Here is a 22,989-nt window from a genome sequence, read left to right as displayed (position 1 = left end):
AGTTTCAATTGCAACTCAATCGAGAACCTCAATGCGCATATAAACGTGTGTCTGCTGCACCTCCAGCGCTTAGGCTGTTCAATCAGTGTGCCCTCCTTTCACAAGTACCGTTCCCTTGCCCCTTCCCCTCAATTCACCAGCGTATGCAACAGCGCCTGAGTGCAAGCCAACATGTAGCGTAAAACCATGCTGGATTAAATATATATACATAAGGAAATATGCATAGAAAGTTTGCATGCCTTCTTGAACTAGCTTGATTGATATTTACCCACCATTCACAGTTATTGCTTGCATTACACGTTCCTTATCTTTCACAATCGTTTGTGACAGCAGTACACTCAGCTGCTGTGATATGAGATGTATAATTTATGAATTCGTTATTACGTCACATGCAAATAGATAATAGATAATCCTCTACGTCTCGACGCTGCTTTCTACAGCCATATCACTTTCCCAAATGCGAGACATTGGGGGGGGGTGCTTTATCACACAAATAATTTGTGTCACAGTAGCTTAATTTTCCACAGACCTTCCTTGCAACAATAGATTGAAAAAAAGTATTGTCGTTCTCGTAATAATAACGAAAAAATCTAAGCTTAAGCGAACAGTTCGCTTCCTGGATCTGCTGTACTTATGCCACTAAAATGCAATATTGTTTAACGGACTCCCATTGTACTCTGCAACACTAAAAAACAAAGCATTATACTTTAGATTAGCGTGCAGTACACTGACAGTCAAATATATAAAAGGGCTTTAAATAAGCCAAATAATGCTGCTTCAATCGTGCAAAACATCAATAGTTGCGTCGGACAGATATACGTCCTGCAAGCTGTACTTATAGTAACATCCTTTTCTTTCGGGAAATTTTCTGTGTCGTCTTTGCGAAGCTCTGTGAGTTTGAAGTAGTGTCAGTGAAAATGCTGTCTTTACAGGTGAAAAAGCGTCCTGTGCACGTATTCGTCCGTTGTTCTACGTTCAAGAGATTTCCTTAGTGTGTTCATGTTTTTGTTTATTTTTTGCTTTTTTTTGTTATTGGATGCGGTAGTTATTTGTGTCGTCGTCTGAAGGTCAGAATATTATTCTGGAATCGGGCCACTTTCGTGGTACGTGTGAACTATTTCAGCGTGAACAGCAGACGTATCCTATGTCGCAGCTTTAATTTATTATAACCTCAGCTTTGCAGCACTATGAAAGGAAATAATAAGTAGTCATAGAGCGTCACGTAAGAATACTAACGTATATATATTTTTTTCGCATAAGCTTACAATTACAAAGTGTGCTGGAAATACGACTGTGTTGTACAGTTGTGAGGAAGGTATTTTACTTCGTTACTTCGAGCCAGAAGAATTCAGACTTAAGGGAATCTCTGTCAAGTCACGCACACACATGGGCTGAATGCGTATTTTCTTTGCTGGTCGCGTCTTTAGGTCACGGGATGCTTTTAAGTTTGTCGCAGGTTACACGTGTCGGGAACGGCTTCTTTATTTCATTTTTTTTTTTAGGCAGGGGACGTCATCGACCATTGAAACGGGATAAAGACGACTTGCTTGACGCAAGAAGATCGCTCTTTTATTCATTTCTTGCTTATTGCAATAGCCCGTCATGCACACCTTTCGGAACTAAAACAACTGAATGTGTCACTATATTAACCTCAAAGCGTGCTCACATGCATAAATGTTCATGTCTACCATGCGTACGTGCATTCATGCTTAAATCATGCTCATCCTTACCTCGCAAGACCTTATCGGAGGAGAAATGAGACACTTTTGTGAACATTGGAGTATCTTTTTCAGTATCATTTATTGGTGTTCTTATGATATTATGTTGATGTAACCGTATCGTGCTGGTAACTTAGCATGGCATGAGTGTATTCGCTGCTATAGCAAATTACAGTAACAGAACATCGATGATCGATGAGGATAGATTTTTTATGTGTGTATAATGAACATCCCGCTAGCAAACACTCAAGCTTGTGGCAGCGTGAGCATGATTCTCCGGCTTTCCGTACGATTCTTTCCACAAGGTTTCGAATGTCTTTGGTTCATCTCAGCGTATCTTTTCAGACGACAGAGGCGGGGGTCTACAGGACCTTTATTGACGCATCTTTGGCACGAAGCGTTGATATTTCGTCTCGTTGTCTATGGTCACAGTTAGAGGAGTATGAAGAAAGAGTGCTAATTTCTACAGAATCTCAGAACTCCTAGGGACTCTAAGGCGTTGCGAGCAATTGCTGAATGGAGCCTGTGATCACGCACCGGATAGCTGTAGCATTCTGGGCTCGTTTCATGCTGCGTTATGTTTCTATGCCAAACTATGGCCATCGGAGTTCTGCCGAAAAGACGTTAAACAATAATGATGCAGAGAACGGCGCCCTTAGCAACGCCAGTCTTAGCAACCATGGTAACTTCAGGTTTAGGACACCAAAATTGCGAAACGTCGTGTAAGCATTAGTTACCTTCCATCACTTTCCGTGGTTCAAGCCTCTAAGCTATCTATCTATTATCTATCTAGCCATCTATCTACTGGTTGTTTTTGAGCCTTATATAAGCCTTAAAAACAACCATTATAGGTCGGCGAAAAAAAATTTCTTTTCAAAAAAATTTGCCAAATGTCTGGTTTTTAAACCTGACACTTATGTAAGCTGTAGCGATAGCGTCTAAAATAGCGGGCTGGTCGTTAGAATATGGTATTTTCACACAGCGACTTCTTAACGGTTCTTAGTGAGACGCGAGAGTGAAACCAAAGAAGCGTTATCTCAAGTGGTGGCAACATATACTCATGTGTGGAGAGACCCTGGCAAAAGAGACTATTTAAATCGTCAACAGCGCTCTGTCCATTCCCGTATTCTTTTCACGCACTTGCACCATTCAAAACCTTTCCTATGGCATACCAGCAGGCCCAAAATGCCATGAAGGTGCATTTACAAAAGCAGCGCAGCCAGCGACGAAGATGTAAGCCAGCTTGCGCCCAAAATACCAGATGCCCTTCTTCGTCTTCCCCCAGTCTTTTGCTCGTGTCCTGCTTGTTAGAGTCTGTCGTATCAGAACAATATGGAAGACTGGAGCTCAACATTGGAGTTCATAAATGACCAGAACGACCTGATGTCACTCGGTGTCAAATGCTACAAAACGTATAAGCTTCAAAAACAAGAAGCTATATACAGCTTAGCTCGATCAAAGGACCACATCGCAATGCACCACAGTTCATAGGAATCAAGTTTCGAGGCACACTCAGACAACAGCCATCAGCAAGCTTTTCGTTCGTTATTGCTGCTAGTATTACAGCGGGGAGGATATGAAAAGGCAAAAACCCATTGTTCCGGTACAAGAGCAGCCTACTGGCAGTGACGTCCGCGCTGTCAAAGCAGATAATACCTGAAGAACTTTTGCGACTTTAAGTACATTCTCTTTCGCGATTTTAAATTCACCTATGCCGTAATCTTGCGTGAGTTCTGCTTGTCACCTGACGGTTAATGCCCAAGAAACACGCATTAGCTTATTTGCCATCAATGTCACGTCACATTCGCGGGCACGCCAAAAGCGTTCGCGTTTCGTTCCGACCCGGAAGTACTACATCAAAAGTTTCGTGGTCAAGCGTCAAGTAGTAGAACGGGTTAAATTAACGGAATCAGCTTGATATATACCTAGCTCAATTAGTCTGGGATCTGACAACACCCCAGACAAACTGAATGCACGGGTGCATGTACTCCTGCACGTTTCATAGCAAGTGAGCTCCTATATACGAAAGGGTCGTCAGTAGTATCCCGTGCCAATGTTGTAGGAAAGCAGCATCTTGTTTATCACGGGAGGACCCGTGTACACCTGGCGACGATAGCCGCCGACGTCGTAGTGCTGCCGCGGTCCGTACCTCCTCCTGTGCGGGCGGGGCCTGGCGAGACGGGGCTTGGGCAGCGGCTGCTGCGGCGGTTCCTCCTCGGTCGCAACGGCGGTCTGAGCCGCGGCGTCGGGTTCGGCGTACCGCTCGCGGGCCGCCGTGGCCGAGGCCAACAGCTGGCTGCGAAAGTACTCGGCCTGGATCTCCTGCGCCGACTTCGAAGGCAGCGGCACGGGTGCGGCCTGAGCACGGGGCGACTGCTGCGTCTCGACGTGGCGGCTTTCCTCCTGGAACTGCGGCGCCCGCGGCAGCAGCTCTTGGTGTCGCTGCGGCACCTCGTCAGCCTGCTTGGGGCAAGAGGAGGAAGCTCAGAAGCGAAGGGGAAAGCTACAGTTACAAATATGCATGGTCTGCTTTGAAATTTAGGGCGAGTAGGTAGTTATGATTCGCATGTCTTCCTTTAGCTCCAAACACGGTGCGAAGGAATTGAAAGGTAGAAACGACACGCTGGCACGCCAACTAGCAGCTGACTTTATGTGAGCATATAACAACTTACATAAAACTGCGCGATTTATGGATACAATCTATGGAGCATCAAAGGTAAACATTGTCGTCCGTCCAAGTGTAGCACGAAACCAAAACCCATACAGGTTTCTCAGAAAGCTAAAAGTTCGTAGTTTAGGGGGAAAATTGTGATAGACAGGGGATCAAACCCTGGACCATCACTTTACGGCGCAGCCATTCTACGATCTCAGCTAACGAGGAGGCTAGCAGATATCAGAGCGATGTCGGAGCGTCCGATAACTACTTTGAAGCTGCTCGCGGATGGGTGAAAATGTTTCACTTCTATGAATGTTCTTCCAACCACAGGACTTCCGCAGAACTGATTTACCGCAACCTACGGATGAAAAGCACAAAGAACAGGAGAGGATATGAAAAGCACGCAAAGACGAACATTATAACAGAAGATATTTAATATGTATACTACAGGTTTCAGTTATTTTTTGCGTGCGTTTCAATTGTCCTGCATGTGCGTAGGTAACTAGCTGGGCCCGTCGGTACGTCTGCGTTATTGCTTACAACACGAACTAAACAACAAGGACGAAGAAGAAAGACGTAACATGAGCGCTGACGCACGACTAAACGAGGCCTACCAGATCAGTAACTGTGGTGACAGGTGCGTCACCGCAGTTAGCACTTATCACGCACGAGACCTACACGAGGACTGGTTCTCAGGCACTTGCCTTAAGATCATGCAAGCATGGGCTAACTTATAACTTTGTAACCTCCCGTTCTGGAATATATGACCCTGCGGTAAAAGAAATAACGAGAAAATTGATTAACTACCTCATATTTCTTTAATTACGAGCACAATATCTTAAACGCCCTGTATTCTGAAGATCTTCAAACAATGCGCCAACAAAAAGTGCACGTGGAAAAGCTACCAAACACCACCGGTTTTCTTTCTTTTCTTTCAGGTTTTCTGCGTCCCCTTTTGGTTGGCGCTTTTTTCCGAAGATGAATGTAAGCACCAACTCGCCGAAGCTTCGGGTCTTTTGTAGTGTATCATAACAGCTTTAGACTAGAACCTTTGCAGGTGCAGCCGTGGTGGTCAGCAACTCGTCCTTCCCCAGGAGCGTGTCCTTCGGGGGCTCCTTGTCCAGGATACGCTCGTCCTTGAGGATGACGAAGCCGTTCTTGCCGGCGCTGTAGTGCACCCTGCGCATGTGACCTCGCGAGTCCACGTAGCCGTAGGAGCCGCGGGTGCTGCCGTCGGGGAGCCGGAGCTCCTGGCGGTAGCTGTGGCCCAGGGGCCCGTTGCCGGAGTCGTAGCCGAAGCGGTACTCGCCGTCCAGCTTCTCGCCGATGCTCACGTAGTGGACGGGCGCCGGGGGGTAGTAGCGCGGTACGGCTGGCGCCGATCGGGGCGGGGCATCCCGGTAGTACGGGGCCTCTTCCTGCTTCTGCAAGGGGCGCCCTCCTGTCGTCGCTTGCTCCAGTCGCTGCTGCTGGAAGCGCTGGCCGCTGGCCTCAGCTGCGAGCCAGCAGCAGAGGACCTGCGACAAGACGAGAGAGATCGGCCACCGATATGTACGACATTTGATGTTTGTTGTTGTTTATCGAATGATGTGATACTGGTAAAATGGGTCGCAGAAGAGCCGGCTATTCTAAACATTAAAAATGAACCCTAGTGTATGAGAAATGTCGAAATAAAAGAGAAATACAAGACCAGAAATGAAAAGAGGAAACGTTAGACAAATAATGTACATAGATGATGCACAGCTTGCACGCATAGTATGGGTGAACATGGTCAGAGCAAGGCGTGAATGTCTGTCACCACATTACCGGACATTTCATAAGAAGCCAACAAACACTGACATTACCGGAAAATTTTTACTGCATTCACTACGCGAAGAAGAAATAAAAAACTTTGCAGGTAGAGCAGGAAAAAGCACAACATTACAGGCACTGCATGTAACCCCCGGTAACAGCTCATTTCAAAGAAAGCAGATAGAAAAATGGAACATGTTCATATGAGCGCGCACAAGGTTGGATTGGGAACACATTCACTATCAACAGCAACGAAGAGACGAGGTAGAAGCGACGTTTCTCAGTTGTCACTTCAGCGTTTGTGCTATGTTCTCATTCCAAATCCCTGTAAGTGGCACAGTGAGAACTTTACGAGAGGAAAGAAGAGAAACACATGAAAGAGTGGACAACAACAAAAAACTAAGAGTTTGCAGTTTGCGACGAAACACACCTACCTCACCCATGTACTTCATTACGAGAGAGTCAGTATTACATTTGTTGTTCCGCCTTCATGTACTAGGCACCCAGAAGCTTTAAGTTTACCAGAACATTGACGCCAAATAGCGTAACTAGAAGTGTGCTTCTATTTATGAAATTAACAAAATAAAAATGAGAGGAAAAAGCCTGCACAACCTAAAATCATGCTAGGCATCAATAGAGGAAAGGTTTCTAAAATACGAAAGCACGAAATTTAGTGGGAAGAAACACAGCAGTAAAGAAATAGCAGCACCGCAGAAAAGACTGACGCACACACGTGTCTACTTCAGGCACCTTCCAAAAAAAAAAGAAATATGGCACGGGCGATTACCCTTCATTGCTATCGTTGACGTCGAAAATCGCGCTAGTAAGACCGAAAATAAGTCCGGAGAAATAAGATCTCGGAGGCCATGCATAACCGCATCATGCGAATATTTGATAAGTTATGCAGCAACGTAACCATTTCGCTCTAATACAGGCTCATCTTGCATTTCTCAAGTTGGTATGGTTGTCGACTTACGTTTTGAGTTTGACATATATTCATTTTACAAGAAATGCGCAAAGAATGGCGCTAATTTACAAGTACAATATGTGATTTTCTATACAAGCTGTCTGGTCGTCACCAAATGGGCGAGACTGTATGATTAGTGTAGAGAACGCATACGCATCTAAATATTTAAAGGACGAAATTTGGCGTGCATGTGGGGTCGTTACCAATGTAGAGCGCCAACATTATTTTTGTTATCCTTTCGTGGGCTCTATGCCAGTGGCTGGTGCACGTGAATTTCTGTGGAGTGTCCTTGCTCCTTCCTCTCCCAACGCTTATCTGCAAACAGTGCATAATTATCTGAAACGTTGTCTTCACAGCCGTATGCCGGATAACCATACTCTGAACGCCTATATCACAGTATTTATCGACAATTCAAAGCACGATAATACGATAAATAACGAAAACTCATACATAAGGTAAATCATATATCAAAACTGTGTCCTCAGTTTGTTGGTGCTTCACTTCTTTCACTGCCACGAAATGTCGAACAGTTATTTGATCAAGTCGCACAAAACAAAGGTGCAGGTACCTTCTTGTTCAAATTCTGTGCATACATATATTCACATTGCTCTCAATATTCGAGGTGCTGACGGTAAAAGTTCTTCCGAGACAAGGAGGCATGTTCGTGCACAGATAGACGATGCTGCTGAGAAAGGCTGCCACAGTCGATCACGTATTACTTCATCGCGGGAAAGAAAACATCAGATGAAGGATCGAGCTGAATTACATAACTCCACTGATATTCAAGAAATTGCAAGCATATCTGCAATAACTACAAACGCCACGATGTCGGGCTTGCTAAAAAAGAGGTCGTGAACTAGCTTCCCTACAAAAAAGTCAATTCACTTTGGCATCTAGGGCGTGGCACGGCGCTCTGAATGCTAGCGTCGCAATACCACTGGTTTCTCTCTTTATCACGCATACTGATTAGTGTGCTCCTATTCAGTACCCGTCTTCGCAATTGAAGAAGTTTAAAGATAACCGTAACCTTAGCGTCACATTTTTGCGCATTCATCGAACAGCAATATACGTGTGGCGCTATGGGAACCGCCCTACTTCAGAAACAGTCGACACGTATAATTGTCGACAATATGTATATGTGTTTTTTCTTTCGTTCTTTTAATTTGGCTCTTGAAGAAATTTGACTGTTTAATTTATTGGACTGAAGAAAGGGCGAACGTAACGCTTGACAGTAACTTTGTTCTTTTTTTTTCGGGGAGTTGGTGCTTGCTGAATGACATGATTTTCTGGCGCAAAAAAAATACCGGAAAAGAAAAATTCGCAGCGACAGACAGAGCAGGAACGAAGACAGTGCTACACTTACAACTGCCTATACACACAAAGTATGATACATATAGTAGATCCTGCTGCTAAGAGTCAACTTTTTCTGAAGTGAGGATCCTTGGCAGGAGTAAAGATAAAACCACGCGGGAACTGCCGGAGGCATATCGTATTCATAACAGGGGTCAAGATTGTGCTAGTCAAGCATGTGTTTCGCTATATGATGTGGAAATGAAATTGCTAGGCCTGTAACATACAGGATGACTGGTGTCGAGCGTGCGTGCGCGATGTATGTGTAGCAAGTTTTGTCCTTAATAAACAGTTGGCGTAACGCCGTCTTTCCTTCTGCTCTGTCTGTCGCTGCTAATCTTTCGTTCCCGCTATTTTTTGCGCTACAAGATCATGTCGTTCAGCTTAACGGATCCCACATACAGGAGGATTTATAACGGTGGTGACACCGCTAAAGTACAGACCAGCGTTTTTCGCTGAAATTTGCATGTATTTTATGACTTAGTCACTTATATTTAGTTTAATCCCTCCTAAAATATTCATTTTTCTATTTTTATTTGTTATCTTTTCGTAAATCGGTTGCCTGGTACAGTTGACTCAGAATAAAGCTGTTATCCATGAAGCTCCCAAGGAGTTACAACGATATAGGCCTATATTTATGGAGGTAGTGAATTTGAGAGAAGAAAGAAAAAAAAAGGGCTTTGAACTTCAGCAATCGTTGAGCAGCACTGTCATCGTTAACTGTATTTTCCTACCCAGTCACACAATATCACAATGTGCATTCAGAGCCTATGGTGCGACTTCAATGTATTACTTTCTCCTGTCGCTCTGTGACGTTTTCTTCGTTTTTATCTGCTGTCTTAACCTGGTAGCATGGGCATGACGTCATATGCATGCTTCTTCCTGCGCATTCCTGCCCTTCCACAGAACTACCGCTATTGATTCCCTGCATCCCCATCCAAAACTCCGCCTTCCGCACCGCCTAGCAAGACGTGATGTGACTCTCACATGTCGTCCATTACTTGGAGAAGCATTCACAAATGCTAACTCTTTCCTCATCGGAATGGCCAGAAATTGTCGATGCGAACATACAATTATGCATTCACCTTCTGCGCGATTCTGCTCGTTTCAGTGCAAACAATAAAGGGCTCTGGAGCACGCTTGGAAAGCGTGACAATTGTCTCCTTGAGGAAAAGAATTCTCAAAACCTGGTCCCAGCGACGCCAGCCCGAGGTCGCCCGCGTGTGTGTGTGCGCGTGCGCGCTTGTCTCGATTTCTCTCTCGACAGGCGCTACCGCTTGTCCATAAAGAAAAATAATGTATTTAGTTGTGCGTGCGTGCGTGCGTGCGTGCGTGCGTGCGTGCGTGCGTGCGTGCGTGCGTGCGTGCGTGCGTGCGTGCGTGCGTGCGTGCGCGCGTGCGTGCGTGCGTGCGCGCGTGCGTGCGTGCGTGCGCGCGTGCGTGCGCGCGCGGTGACTGGGCGTGGTGAACGGCCATCAGTGGACATCTAAGCGCTTTTGAAGCTCATTATGCCTTGTCGAAACAGCGCAATGTACATATTGTGCTTGCACTAAATGCGGGGCTAGAAATCTATTCCAAGCTTTCCAAATTTCCCGCTTGTGAATTAAATCAGGATCTGCGTGTTTGGATCCTAGTTCTTTATGTGAAAAATACTTTGAACCTACGGCTTTTCGTGTTTCTAACTCAATAAATTTCCTCGTCGAGGAAACTATCGGATTGTTTAGTTTCTGCCTAATCACTCGCGGGTGACCTCAGTTGCGATATATTCCTTTCTTTCTTTTGCTGCACGCAAGCTTTGGAACTTATTCTGTACTTTGTAATAGCTTGTAGCAAAGATGCATTATTGCTATTCACTAGCTTACTCGGTGGACCGTCACGAAACGTTCAACTTTGAACGTTCGTGTGCTGTCGCTGTAGTGGCCGTCACCCATAGTCGCCGTCACCCACGCTTGGGCGCATTGGTTCTGCACTGCGCCCACTCACTTACTTTTGATACGCTGGTGATAGAGGGAGCGCAACTTTGCATATCAGCCGGGGTGAATGTTCATAGATAACGTGCGGAAGACCTAAACCAGGAAGCAGCGCTACTCCTTTCGTTTTACTGTGTAAGGAGCAGTACTCACTCTTGCCGACGTTCCGGGGTTGAAACGATTTCTTTGGAGGCCAGCGATACAAAACCTGACGGATAAGTATTTTTTTTTATTATTATTATTCTCGAGTAAAGGCGCGTACCGCGAGCCTTTAGTAGCCAACCGGACCGTCAGTCTTGTTAACATATCTGCGTTTCATAATAAAGAGAGATAATAAGAATATTTTTTTGCTCTCTCTGTGCAACAATAATTATTGTTCCTGGCTTTCCTCCAAGCCCCGCCGTTTGCATTAAATTAAGAAAGCAGGTACATGAACTTATATCATTGCGTCAGAGTCCTAGTTAGGCTCACTAGATGTTAACCTTCTCTGCAGGTGGGCGGATGTAATTTCGCTACAGCCTGTTACGTTTCGCCTACGACGTGCAGTATAGCCGGCGCGGATGCAACGGACGCCGGCGCTTCGTTCAAAGCGACGGAAATTTTGGCCCGTTCGGAGCTGCCGCAAAGCCTCCCCGCCAAGCGCGTCCAGGCGTGTTTCAGTGCCACGTGTCTTTGTGTGGGCGTGTGTGTGTGTGTGCCCACGCTTGTCAAAGCGCGGCAGCCGGGGAGAGGAGCTCCCCAAGTGTGAAGCGAGGAGGTCTGACCGGCGCCGGCTCGGCAGATGAGTCACTAGACTCGTCTCAACATGTCTCTCAGCTCGTCCGTGCCCCGCCGTCACGTGGTCTCATCCCGTGACCTTCCTTCTTGCCCGCGACGCCGAGAGTATAAGAGCAGCTGCCCCCGGACGCCAGGAGAGAGGCTCCGAATTCTTCCGTCGAGAAGCGTGCTCTCCCGTCTCTCCACTTCGGTCGACCTGACCGGCCGCTCTTTTGCGATGCTAGAATAAACAAGTTGTTCTGTTAGCAGTCGACTCATGCTTTGCCAGGACCTTCGGATGCTTCCAGTTGTGCCCCAGGCCGCCAGGCCAACGCTACCCTTGGGGCTTGCGACCCAGTTGCAACAACGGGTGTCAGCGCTGAGGTTCCAACAAGCCCTTATCCGAATGTTTCCATTCGTACAAAAGGTTGTTTCGCACGTGACGCGCTGAAGTTTTCGGACCTCGCCCTTGCACGACTGGCGTTGCACTGCGCGTTACGTATCATGCCTGCTTCTCTTACATTCGATTACACTTGCATCTATATTGGCAGAGCGAAACCGATGACAACACGTACACAAAGGAACGAAATAGACAGAGATAAGCGCTCGATTTTAAGAGCTGGCATATTTAGTAGGTTCCTTTTTTCTACATGTCGGCTTGTATATGAGCTACCAATATGAATGCAAGATATACCTACCAACAACCTTTCCACCTTGAACGTTTAGAATTGACTTCCGTGGTCGTCTAGTGGTGATAACATGTAGGGCGGACTTCCTTAATTATTAGAAAGATACGCTCAGTACAGGCGACGGCTGACGACTTGAAGGGCTATATTCAACTTCACCCATATCCAGCCCTGGCATCCACTCTCGGCAGTTACGGTGGACCATTTATAGATTAAAGCTATATATATAGCCACCAGCAACAAATGTGGGCGCGTTCTCTGTGCTTGCATGATAATTAAGGTTTCCTGGTTTCCACACAGCACCCGTGTATGCGATCTGTGCATGAACGCCCAAGAAAATTGGTGGAGTAATAAAACCAACTTGGAAACTAGGAAAGCAAATAGCCACTTAACGGAAACAGGACAGACACTTATCGAGCTGCCCTTTTCTTTCGCCACGATGCACCCGCATTGCTGCAAGCTGGAAGAGAAGCGACAGGAAGGCAAGCAACCGCGTCGACGGATGCTGGCGTCTTCGCGCTTCCGCCGTTTCTGCCGACCCGGCCAACCTCTTCCGGATATACCCGTGGACCGAGTTATTGAATGAAAGGCCACTAAACGGAGATTGAAGCATCCCGACCTGCTTCCCTCCTCTCTACCGGAGCTTCCTATCTGATTCCAAAATTTAAAGAAAAAAAATTAAGAAGAATGGATCTGCGGGAGCTTGATTTAGACACTCGACATCATTCCAGGGTTTTACGGCATGCCAGCGTGGCTTGTAGTTCCTTGACCTCCTTGACGGCTCCCGACGGCGCTCAGCCCAAAGCGCAGTCACTCGTTGCAGACAAACGGGATTGAGGAAGCTGGCCTCGCGGTACAAGCGCACTCTTGGCCCTTCTTCGTGCCTCGCACGCATTCATTATTTCCTCTCGAAAGCACTGTCCCGTGAATTTCAATAAAGGAGCGTGCGATGTTTAACCGACGGTAGTGCTCTGCCAAGAAGTAAGAGCGCGTGCTTAGAGTCCGATGCGGAAAATAAAATAGTGGCTGAAATTTTAGAACTGTCAATATCATTTAACGATTACATATAGCCAGCGTACCATACATACGCAAAGCCAGGAAGAAAAGCCGTGCGTGAAATTAACACTTTTGCTTAGGCACTACACAATTGCTTATGTATCGGCGTTAATTTTGTAATAAACTTCATATTCTTTACAGAATAAAAGGGAAACGTAGTTGAGAAAAAAAAATGTTCCCACCGATCACAACGGAACCCCTACAATATTCGCTCCTTGAAGCCAACATTCTCATCGCTTCGGCTGCCACCGTCGGCGAGTTGTCTTTGCCTCCGCTTTCATCTCATTTTTCTCGTTGTCACGGATATGATGATTTTGATACGTTTAACCGTGGCCCGTAATCAATCCTGCAGTACATGAAAAAACATTTACCGCTTATGCTCTTTCCCTGTATTCATTGTCTATTGGATTCAAGGTGTTACTGAAGTACACAGCCCTTCGCGGTTCCCCTGATTCTTGTCATCCAGCATCATCTAGTCATCTTTAGCGGTTTGTCTGCTATAAATTGGTTCGATTTGAAAATTGCATTCATCATTGGTATTAGAAAAATGTATATTAGACTTTCAGTCACCAATGACACGTGGAAAACTGAATGCTTACGCAACTCTGTAAGCGTAAAATACGGAGTTACATTGTGTGTGTGTGTGTGTGTGTGTGTGTGTGTGTGTGTGTGTGTGTGTGTGTTTTTTATGGTGTCAATTGTGCCTACACCGTTAACGGTCTAGGACGCATCAAAAACTAGATAATTAATTTATTTCCACTTAGTTTCGAACGACCGTCAAGGTGAAACAATTTTTTTCGCGTGAAGTGAGCAATCGTACGTCGTTCGTTTTAAGTTCAGGCGAAGTAATCCGAGGACATCACCGGCGTCTATGCCAACAACACGATGCTATCAACTCCGCTTTGCTTGCCGGCCTAGCGAACAAGTGGAGCGCGCAAATTTTTTTACACTGCGCGGCCCCGGCGCCGTTTCGACATCACGTCTCGCCGTCGCTTTCACTCTACGCCAGCCCGCAGCGCCACTCAGCTATAGTCGCCGGTTCCGTCGTTATGATAGCACCACACGTCGTGGCCCGAGCACTGCTCGCCTATTTCCTAATCGCGTTTCGCTTCTCATTTCCCTTGGTTCCAACCTGTAGCCACACGGCGACGAGAATATTTCAGTTATTCAGACGGTATGCAGCATTTGTTACAGGAGTTGCTGCAGGGCCTTTTGTTCTGCTGTGTTTCCGTTAGCTGAGACAAAAGCAATACTGCCGAGAAGAGCTCAAAAAAAAAAAAAACGTGGAGGCCCCCATTCAGATTGCGGACACTGCGGTACCCAGCACGAGAGGAAAAACGAAAAAAAGAAAAGACAAACACGCGGCCAAGCGAGGCTGAAGTTTTGCACGTATTTTTGTCTGTTTCTTGGACGTATTTGCTTCTTTGCTGCCTCCCTTCTTTTTTCCCTTCTTTCTTTCCTTCCTTCATTTTCTTTCTTTCCTTCTGTTCATAACCGTGAGCGAAGGGATGAATACGGGCAACGCTAACGAAAGAAAGCATGCGTCGGGCGAGCCCCGAGTAGGAATACCGGGCTCCATTTTGCTTTGCATTACTGCACGCGTCAAAACAATGCAGCGACCTCGAGAGACGTCGTTTCGATGCAGCGCGGAGGATTACGTTAGGTAACGTCTCGGAGTGTTTTCTTAACGAGCGTCGGCGTATGCGTGCAGGCGGGGAGTGGTCCTAACGTCGAACAGCGCTGCCGCCCCCCAGCGAGTCGCTTATCGTGCCCGAATCTTCGAGGCCACACTGGAGAACGCGTGCGCAAAACCGGACGACGGAATCACGCGCGCACGGCAGCCTGCTGCGACTGCTGTTCCTGCTATATACTTTTCAAGTATACCCGACGAACGCTTAGCGGGCTTGGTTACAACTGATGAAGAAAATTTTTTAATGCGGTTATGGCTATCTCGATAGCTCGAAACTCTGCACTGTCGATCTGCCAACTCCCGCAGTGCGTCACCAAGCGAGTCTCTCCTTGTCGTATTACTGCGTGTATCGTTCCCGGCGACTTGCGCGAAACACCTTTGTGCGCGACTGCAGTCGTTGCTTGTCACACCGGGAACCTCTGAAGGCCCTGCTGTATCTCGACTCGAGCTTGGAGCACCGAGACACTATTGGCCCGTGGCGAGTGTGGCACGAGTACGCTGGCGGTGTCGGCAACGTAGACAGTGTTCTTCAAAGCTACAGGTCTTAATGAGACTTTGTATCGTTCTATACGAAATATCTTTGTCATTTATTTATTTATTTATTTATTTATTTATTTATTTATTTATTTATTTATTTATTTATGATACCTCAAAGGTCTCTAAACGGGACATTACATGAGCGGTAGGCACATATTGAAAAAAGGGCGTGTCAGGTTAGGTGTTGTGACTTGAAAGATGGTCTCCGATGGCAGCTTTGAAAGGAGAAATGTCAGTGGTGAGGATGATGTCAGAAGGAAGGGTATTTCATTCAGGGCTGTGCGTAGAGAAAAAGAAGATTAATACGAAGTGGAATGGGCGCGTGGTAGATACACAGCATTAAGATGCGTGCGGCGGAGGAAGCGATGGGCTGGGATGATGATTTGGTTAACTGTGGGTTGTGAATGAAAGAACCTAAAGACAAAAAGAAATGAGCACTTTTGCGGCGGGAGGTTAGCGAAAGAAGACACAATAGGGCTAACACAATATGGCGGCGTCGGTAACGTAAGCGCTCACAGTGTTCTTGAAAGCTACAGGTCTTAATTAAACTTTGTATCGCCCTAGATGAAAGACCCTTCCCAATTTATTTATTTAGTTAGTTAGTTAGTTAGTTAGTTAGTTAGTTAGTTAGTTAGTTAGTTAGTTAGTTAGTTAGTTAGTTAGTTAGTTAGTTAGTTAGTTAGTTAGTTAGTTAGTTAGTTAGTTAGTTAGTTAATTAGTTAGTTAGTTAGTTTGATTTATTGGACGCGATCTTAGGACCATGGTCTCGCGTGTATCGCAGCTGCAGAATACCGCAAAAGCTCTATGCAAATACTGAAGGCAATGGGACTGAGCGACCATCTTTGACACAGCACTCACAATTTTCACTGCGTCAGCGACATGAACTCCTCATGCTTCCTCTCTCTATCTTAATATTTCCCTCCTCTTCCCCCGTTGCAGTTACTGTCAAGCCCAGTGCTGACCATTGAACTTAGCCGCGTGAACTGATGGATGACTGTTCTTGAGTCTGTGTGCATTAAAGTTACCTTTTCTCGTCATGTCTTTTTAGAGTGAGGGAGAGAGAAAAAAATGAAAGGCTAAGAGGTTAACTAGGACTTATTTACAAAGTGAAAATCCGCGTTGATTCTTTTAGCGGGTTTCCTTTTCCATTTCTCCTAGGAAAAAGAAAAGAGCTATTATTTTCTAGTATCTGACAATGACGTGACCTCTAAGGGTATCGGAACGGTCTGCTCATCACGGCAGCTTCACCAGCCTAACAGCACCGAAATCTCATGATGCAGAGACCACAGCCCTCGTCTGTCCATCGCCACAGATTTTATGCTTTCGGCGCTCGAGACACCAAGCGCAGAAGATGCGCAGGCTCAAAGCAAGAAGGTCAAGCGATGAGTCTGAAACGAAACAGCAGCACGTGATTTCGAACGTAAGAAAACTTCTCTTTTAGGTAGCGTGAGCCTTGCCCTGCCCTCATCACATTCATCACTCGACTGCGATGTCGCTTGACACAAACTTCTTTATGATGATGACGATGAATTATTGCCATTCCTCTGGAGCGACGCCGTGACAAATGGTCACCTAGCCTGCTTGAGCTAATCAATTCATCTCCACATGCTTATCAGTCTAGCATTTTGCCTACATCTTATTATTTTTATAGTGCAACTCTAAAGTGCCCGTTTCTGCGGCGAGCGGTGGCGGCGACATAACCGAGTGAACGAGCACAGCGAAAGACAAAAGAACGAACGCGTAATGGGAGGTCAAACACGCGAGCCACAGGCGGCGGAGACCAACGACAGCGGCCTCTTCAGGGACGTGTACGCCGGAGATTGGTGTCATGCGGACCCGCCTGACCGCTCGATGCGTACTCGTATCTGGTCTCAGCCGGACCGCTCGTTTGGTACTATCGTCTGCTCGCGTCAGCTCTCGCTCGCTCTTGTTCGGTTTGCTTGGTTTGGTCTCGTTCGCGCTTGTTCCGATCGTCGTGGTTTGCGTTTGTTTTGTAATCTGATTGCATGCGCGACGCGAATTGTGCACTGCTTTCTGGAAACGACCCGGCATCAGCGATTACACTGGAACCTTCGACGAGCCACGTATAAAAGCTGAGCGCTTGACCCGCAGATCAGATTTTCGACAATTGGCGGCTCTGCTACCTGTCTCTTTCAAATTACTTGCCTCAATATATCGCGAAATAAAAACACCACAGAGCTGCGCTCAAATTTCGCGTTAGGGAGTATCGTAATCGTCGGTCAATTTTTTTTCCCTCTCTTTTCCTTACATGCTCCCACTTATGTCGCCAGGGGCAGGGAGGAGGAGTGAGCGCGGGCATGTGGATTCGAAAAATGAGGCTGTTTGAAGGAGGTGAGTGTCTCTTTCTCATGCCGTTGTAGGCTCTCTAGGAAAATGCTGCTCTCTCCAACAATTTTTCTAAAAGTAAAGAAAGAACTATAATGCGCTGGACACGAAACCAACTTGGTTAGACTCAAGGACATCGCTGAGCTCGATTATCTTGGTCGTGCCTTCGCGCCGTCGAGGCTTCGCTTAAGAATCGTGCCCGTTGTTGGCGCCAGTCTTGCGAGCTTAGTTGCCCCTGTTCGCATTGTATTCACTCAGCTCACGTTTAGTCAAGCCTCTTACATGCCCGTGACAAAGCCTAAACTGCTACAAGGCAAGCCTGTTGACTCGAAACCACTGCAGCAAGTAATTACGTCGTTAAAAATCACTGTTCGCCAGCAGTGAGCGGACAATTGTTATTCAGGAAACGGCTTATCATGCGAGACCATGTCTTTCGTCGTGCATTCGCTCTCTGTGGAGTCCTGTCGGCTCATTTGCCATGACCGTGGTGCCGGGCTTACCATCCAGATCGCCCGTCGCAGCCACGACTTGTATTTTGTCGGTTAAGCAGGTTTCCTCCACGGACTTGAGTGTTCTTTGTCCTTCTCAGCGTTATTCTTGACATAACGCTCCCGCTTAACTCTCCACCACTCATCCCACTCGTCTATACCCCTTACTTACACAAGTTTTTCGACACCATATACGTACGAGCGATGTAACAAAGCAAATCACAGAACTTATTAAGCTTGGTGCACGGTAGCGCTCAGCAGCTCCAGAGCCAAACATTCGCAGCGGAATGAAATACAGACGGAAAACGAAAACAAAAAAAGACAAGGAAGTCTGAAACTAACGGCGCACTACTGTGCAGAACGGCGGCCTGGAATTATTCGCGTTAGCGCACCCGTCGGCGAAAAACTAAACATTCTGGACTTAAAAGGCGGAGCGTTCCACGGAAGCGGAGCGGAGGGCATGCAGGGCCAGCAGTCTGGCCGGCGGGTATCGATCACTGCCGATCGCGCTGACCGGCCCCAATGTGCGCCCACGCGACGTTGCGCGGCGTCGCGGTGGGCCAGCCGGAAATGCCCGGAGCTCGGCCCGCTACGCGCGCGCACACGCACGCATGCTGGCACGTGCACGCGCGTGCATAGAGGCAACACGCTCTCGCACAGGCACAAATGCACGCCATGCATCCATGTTCCTTTCTTTCTTTCTTTCTTTCTTTCTTTCCTTTTTTTTTTTTGGACTGCAGTCGACAGTTTGGTTCGATATAGGCTTAGGCCTTGGAAAACGAGCCGCAGACGTTTTACCATGGCACGCGACAAAATGCGCAGCGCTATTGCTCACGGGCGCGCTCGTTGCCTGTGCGGCGGGAGTGATAGACTGCGCTGCAAGCGTGACTGCAATCCTGCACGGACTGTAGATGCATGACGGCTGTCACGTGTTCGCGAGAAAAAAAGTGAAACAGAATGGAAATGAGGGGCGCGTGTCGCCGCAGATGGCTGCCCGAATGGGGACGTGATATTTTTTTTAAGTTTGAATCATGTTGCGGTTTCAATGGGGTAAGAAACGGCATTTCCGTCAGCATGCTTTAGAGTGCAAATCGTTTCCATCATCCGTGGACTGCTATAGCGAACGGTGAGCTTTTTTCCTCCGAGTTTCATTTCTTTCTTTACGGCCTCCCTAAGCGCAAAGCTACGCTGCAAAGCTGCGCTGCGTGAACAAGATACGTTGCGTGAAACAGGTCACGACGGTGCCTGCAGATTGATTTTGATGTTGTAAAGCGCGCACACTCATTAGCGCGGCGCCTTCAAAACTTCGTGATGCGCGCACTGCGCATGCAAAAGTCGCGATGTGTGACGTTATCAGGGCTGACGAAGGCGGGCACCACAGAAACGGTGCTCCAATTGCGGAAGTTATATTTCTAGCGACTTGGGGCTTCTCTTTGCATCCTAAGATCCCAGCAGCAATGTGTTGCTCATCCTTCTTAACCTTCACGATAAGTTCAGGGGGGGGGGGGGGGGGGAATGACCATTTGACGGCACTTGTTTCCTTCCTCTGAGCACTCACTGACCATCCCGTGAACTCATTAAACATGTGAGGAGAGTACCTGGCACTTCAATTCCCACTGTTCCTGCTTCGACGGACAATGTCATTCTCAGCGTTAAATGCCCTCTGAACCAACCGGAAAACTCGCTTCACAACGAAGCGGAGCTCTTGCGAGCCTGGCCTGACCCCTGATCACTCAGGATGGTCATGTGAGCCCTACTGCAACACCTGAAGCAAACAGACGAGTGCCGGCTCTATAGATAGGCAATATCTTATCTCACGCACGTAAATCCCCTGAACTTGCCCACTATCTTCTCTCTCTTTAGCTGCTACCCACCCTCGCCATGGTAGGTATCCTGCTAAAAAAAGCTAATTTAACCTCCCTGCCTCTTCGTCCAATAGCACGCTGATGCCTTCTCGAAAGACACAAAAGGGTCTTGCAATAGGGCATTCTGGCGGCCTACGTAGCTGACACATTGGTGCTAGCCGGATTGGCTGCGCATATAACACAAATCAAGCCAGGACGCATGGGTAGGACGGGCGCTCTATACATGTACTTAAACTGTGTAATTCCCGAAAATTTTAAATAGCCCGCCAGATTCAACTTTGTCTCTTCTATGTCAGCATCAATTCGTGCAGGGCATCTGGAGGGCTCGGTGAATGCGTGTGGATGAGTACAAGGGGACAGAAGCGTAACGCTGCGAGCCCACCACTGCAATGACAAGCCAAAGCACTCACACCGCGTATTTTCTTTTCTAGACTACAGGAGCGCCTATGGATTCACCTAATGCCTACTCTGCAGCATGGTTAACAGCTGCAAAAACGACTATAGAGCTAGCACAAAACACAGCAAGGTTGTTTGAGTGTGTACACCCGGAATGCTTCCATCGCGGTTGTCTGGAGAAGTGGCGATGAATCGAGAGCAGTCCGGACAGGCATACACTTAACACGAATATCAGCGTGCCTTCAAGGCTGAGAGTTCGAAGCACCCTCCAAATGGAGTGCGCAATACGCCCACTTCCTGAGCCGGCGGCTGAGACTGGCATGCCGTACGAAACCACGACGCCTTTCAGGCGGCCGGTGGAGGCGCGTGGTGGAGGCTGTTACCCAAGGAGACGTTAAATGGGATCGAGACGTGACGCGTAAAGCAACGCCGCTGACAATCGGCGCCAAGCGGAGTGCGCTAAGAAGGCCTCGACGAATCCTTTTTCGATAAGAAAAGGCATTCGAGGTCGCGGGCACGACCCGTATGCGTTGGTGCCATCAGATCTAAGCGGTTGCAACCAAGAGATTTGCCGACCCTGTCCCGTACACAAAGCTGGCAAGCTCTATGTGAGAAGCTCGAAAAACAACGTTGCCTGGCTTAACAATTGTCCCATTGTTCGAATTCAAAGGAGTTTCAGGCGCGCGTCAAGGAAATACTTACAATACATGTCAGGACCGCGTTGAAGATCTTGACTGTGCGGCTGCTGACGGTGCTAGAGCGAATGCTTTGGAAGAACAAGAGATACGTGCGAATCCCGTTGATGCATTCGAGGTCTGATAAGAATAACGGCAACTGTGACGTGCTCGCGTCTGGGATGAAACGAGGGCGCCGGCTCTGCCAGGAACGATGTCGCCGCACTAGACTAATTGAAATGGGTTAGGATGCTCGTCCGCTGTGGCAGCTCATGTGGACAAGGTCACAGCACACAGTGAAAGTTGGGCGAAAGTCTGTCTGCGCCTTTGACATAGGGATCACTCTGCGGACGCACGATGCGGTGAATGCGAAGCTGTCTCCTCAATGTAAATGATTATCCTTTTAACTTCGTATATGTGTCCTTCTCATCACATTTGTTCGCATTTATCTACATTTTTTATCTTTAGCTCCTTAATTACTGCGGCCATTACCTGATTGGAAGTCAGCGAGATGTTTTAATTTAATTGCCCCACAACATTGTCGGGCCCCATTCAGGAAAATCAACCATAGGTTTTCATTCAACAAACATTGAAACCATGAACTTAGTACAACTGAAGAATCGTGAATGATAAAATCCTACGCAATGTTTCGGAAAGGTTTAAGCATCCTCGCCAAGAATTTCTTAGTGATGAATCGGGCGAGGATTAGTTTTGCATCTCACGGAGTACAAAAATGCACGGCTATACCCCCTGGCAAGATTTAAGCAGAAACAATTATGGAGATCCAATGCACAAGTTGGAATCTACTTCGTGATGATGATCTCAATAGAACGTGATGTCCCGTTGAGGGCCGATGCCCAGAACGCGGCATCGGCCGAGAAGCGGGCGGTACCCTATCTTCCGAACGTCAACTAGCTTTTTGACATGATCACCACGTTATTATTATTATTATTATTATTATTATTATTATTATTATTATTATTATTATTATTATTATTATTATTATTATTATTATTATTCTGTAGCAAGTACCCAAAACGGGAGATCGGCCAAGAAGCGGCCGCTGCATTTAAAACAAATAGGAATAAAGGAACGAATACAAGCCAACATAATATCTGTCCCATTCACAATAACGACCTTCGCTTTCCATGTTTTCTAATCTCTCTGGCACGATGCATCGTTGTCCTTAGTACCGGATCAGTTTTCGCTGGAGAGGCACGACGACCTGCTTAAAACTGCACCGACGAGCAAACATTTTTTTTTTTACCTGATTCCGAATTTAGAAAACCATGTCACCCAAGCAATGCTTGAGCAGATTACTGTAAAAATTATCCTATTGGTTGTCAGAATTTGTGCACAGTGACGTGGGATGCCGAAAAGGGCCTTATTTTTGCCGACGTATAACCGATTTGGCCATGTGACGCGCTTATCACGATGTGAAGTCACTGTCACATTCACGCACCTAAAGATCAATAAATGTCGCTTGTTTGTTACCTACTTCGGCGTAGCGGAAGCGCATATAACCTATACCCACTTTGTTAGGATCGGCGTCAAATTTTATGAGACGTCACTTTACCTTTTTTATCTTTATATCAATTATCGCAGTATACTCGTATTGCCAAGTCGTAGTAAAGACGAAGAGCGTAGTAGCGAAAACTGTCAATCACGAAACGAAATTTTTTTGGGCGAGCCTGTGCCCATAAAGCAAGTTATATTAAAGCACGACAGCGGCGAACACAGCCGGCAATTGTCGAAAATCTGAAGGATGGGTCAAATACGTCGGCCATTTGTAGATGACTCGTCGAAGATTCAGCGTAATCGCTGGCGCTCGTGTGTATTCCAGAATGTACTTACAACCTTATTCGCGCCACGCATGCAACCTCATTACCCCAAGTGCGGCGGCAACATAGACAATCGATAGAACCAGCGATAACGTTCGATATACTTCCGATACAGAAAGGAGCGTCTTGCGCTGAGCTATAACCTTTAACATTTGTTTGCCGGTGAAACGCGGTCACCGGAAAAATGCAACCAAGTACACAC

General features: G+C 47.0%; 1 protein-coding gene across 2 annotated transcripts in view; it reads right to left on the bottom strand.

Annotated features, from left to right (window-relative positions):
* The window catches only part of LOC135895857 (uncharacterized), a 64,857-nt gene that overhangs the window by 7,165 nt on the left and 34,703 nt on the right, over positions 1–22,989 (bottom strand). The window contains exons 2-3 of one of the 2 annotated variants that reach the window (XM_065424056.2): positions 5,424–5,891; positions 3,868–4,181 (exon numbers count right to left, since the gene is read on the bottom strand). In XM_065424056.2, the coding sequence (XP_065280128.1) occupies positions 3,868–4,181; positions 5,424–5,891 (782 nt within the window). The remainder of the gene's footprint in view (positions 1–3,867; positions 4,182–5,423; positions 5,892–22,989) is intronic. The other variant, XM_065424057.2, reaches the window with a different exon arrangement.

Source organism: Dermacentor albipictus, chromosome 2, assembly GCF_038994185.2.
Source record: "Dermacentor albipictus isolate Rhodes 1998 colony chromosome 2, USDA_Dalb.pri_finalv2, whole genome shotgun sequence".
In the NCBI taxonomy this organism is placed as follows: Eukaryota; Metazoa; Arthropoda; class Arachnida; order Ixodida; family Ixodidae; genus Dermacentor; species Dermacentor albipictus.
The sequence above is the reverse complement of the archived record's forward strand: the minus strand, read 5'-3'. Positions and strand labels throughout refer to the sequence as shown.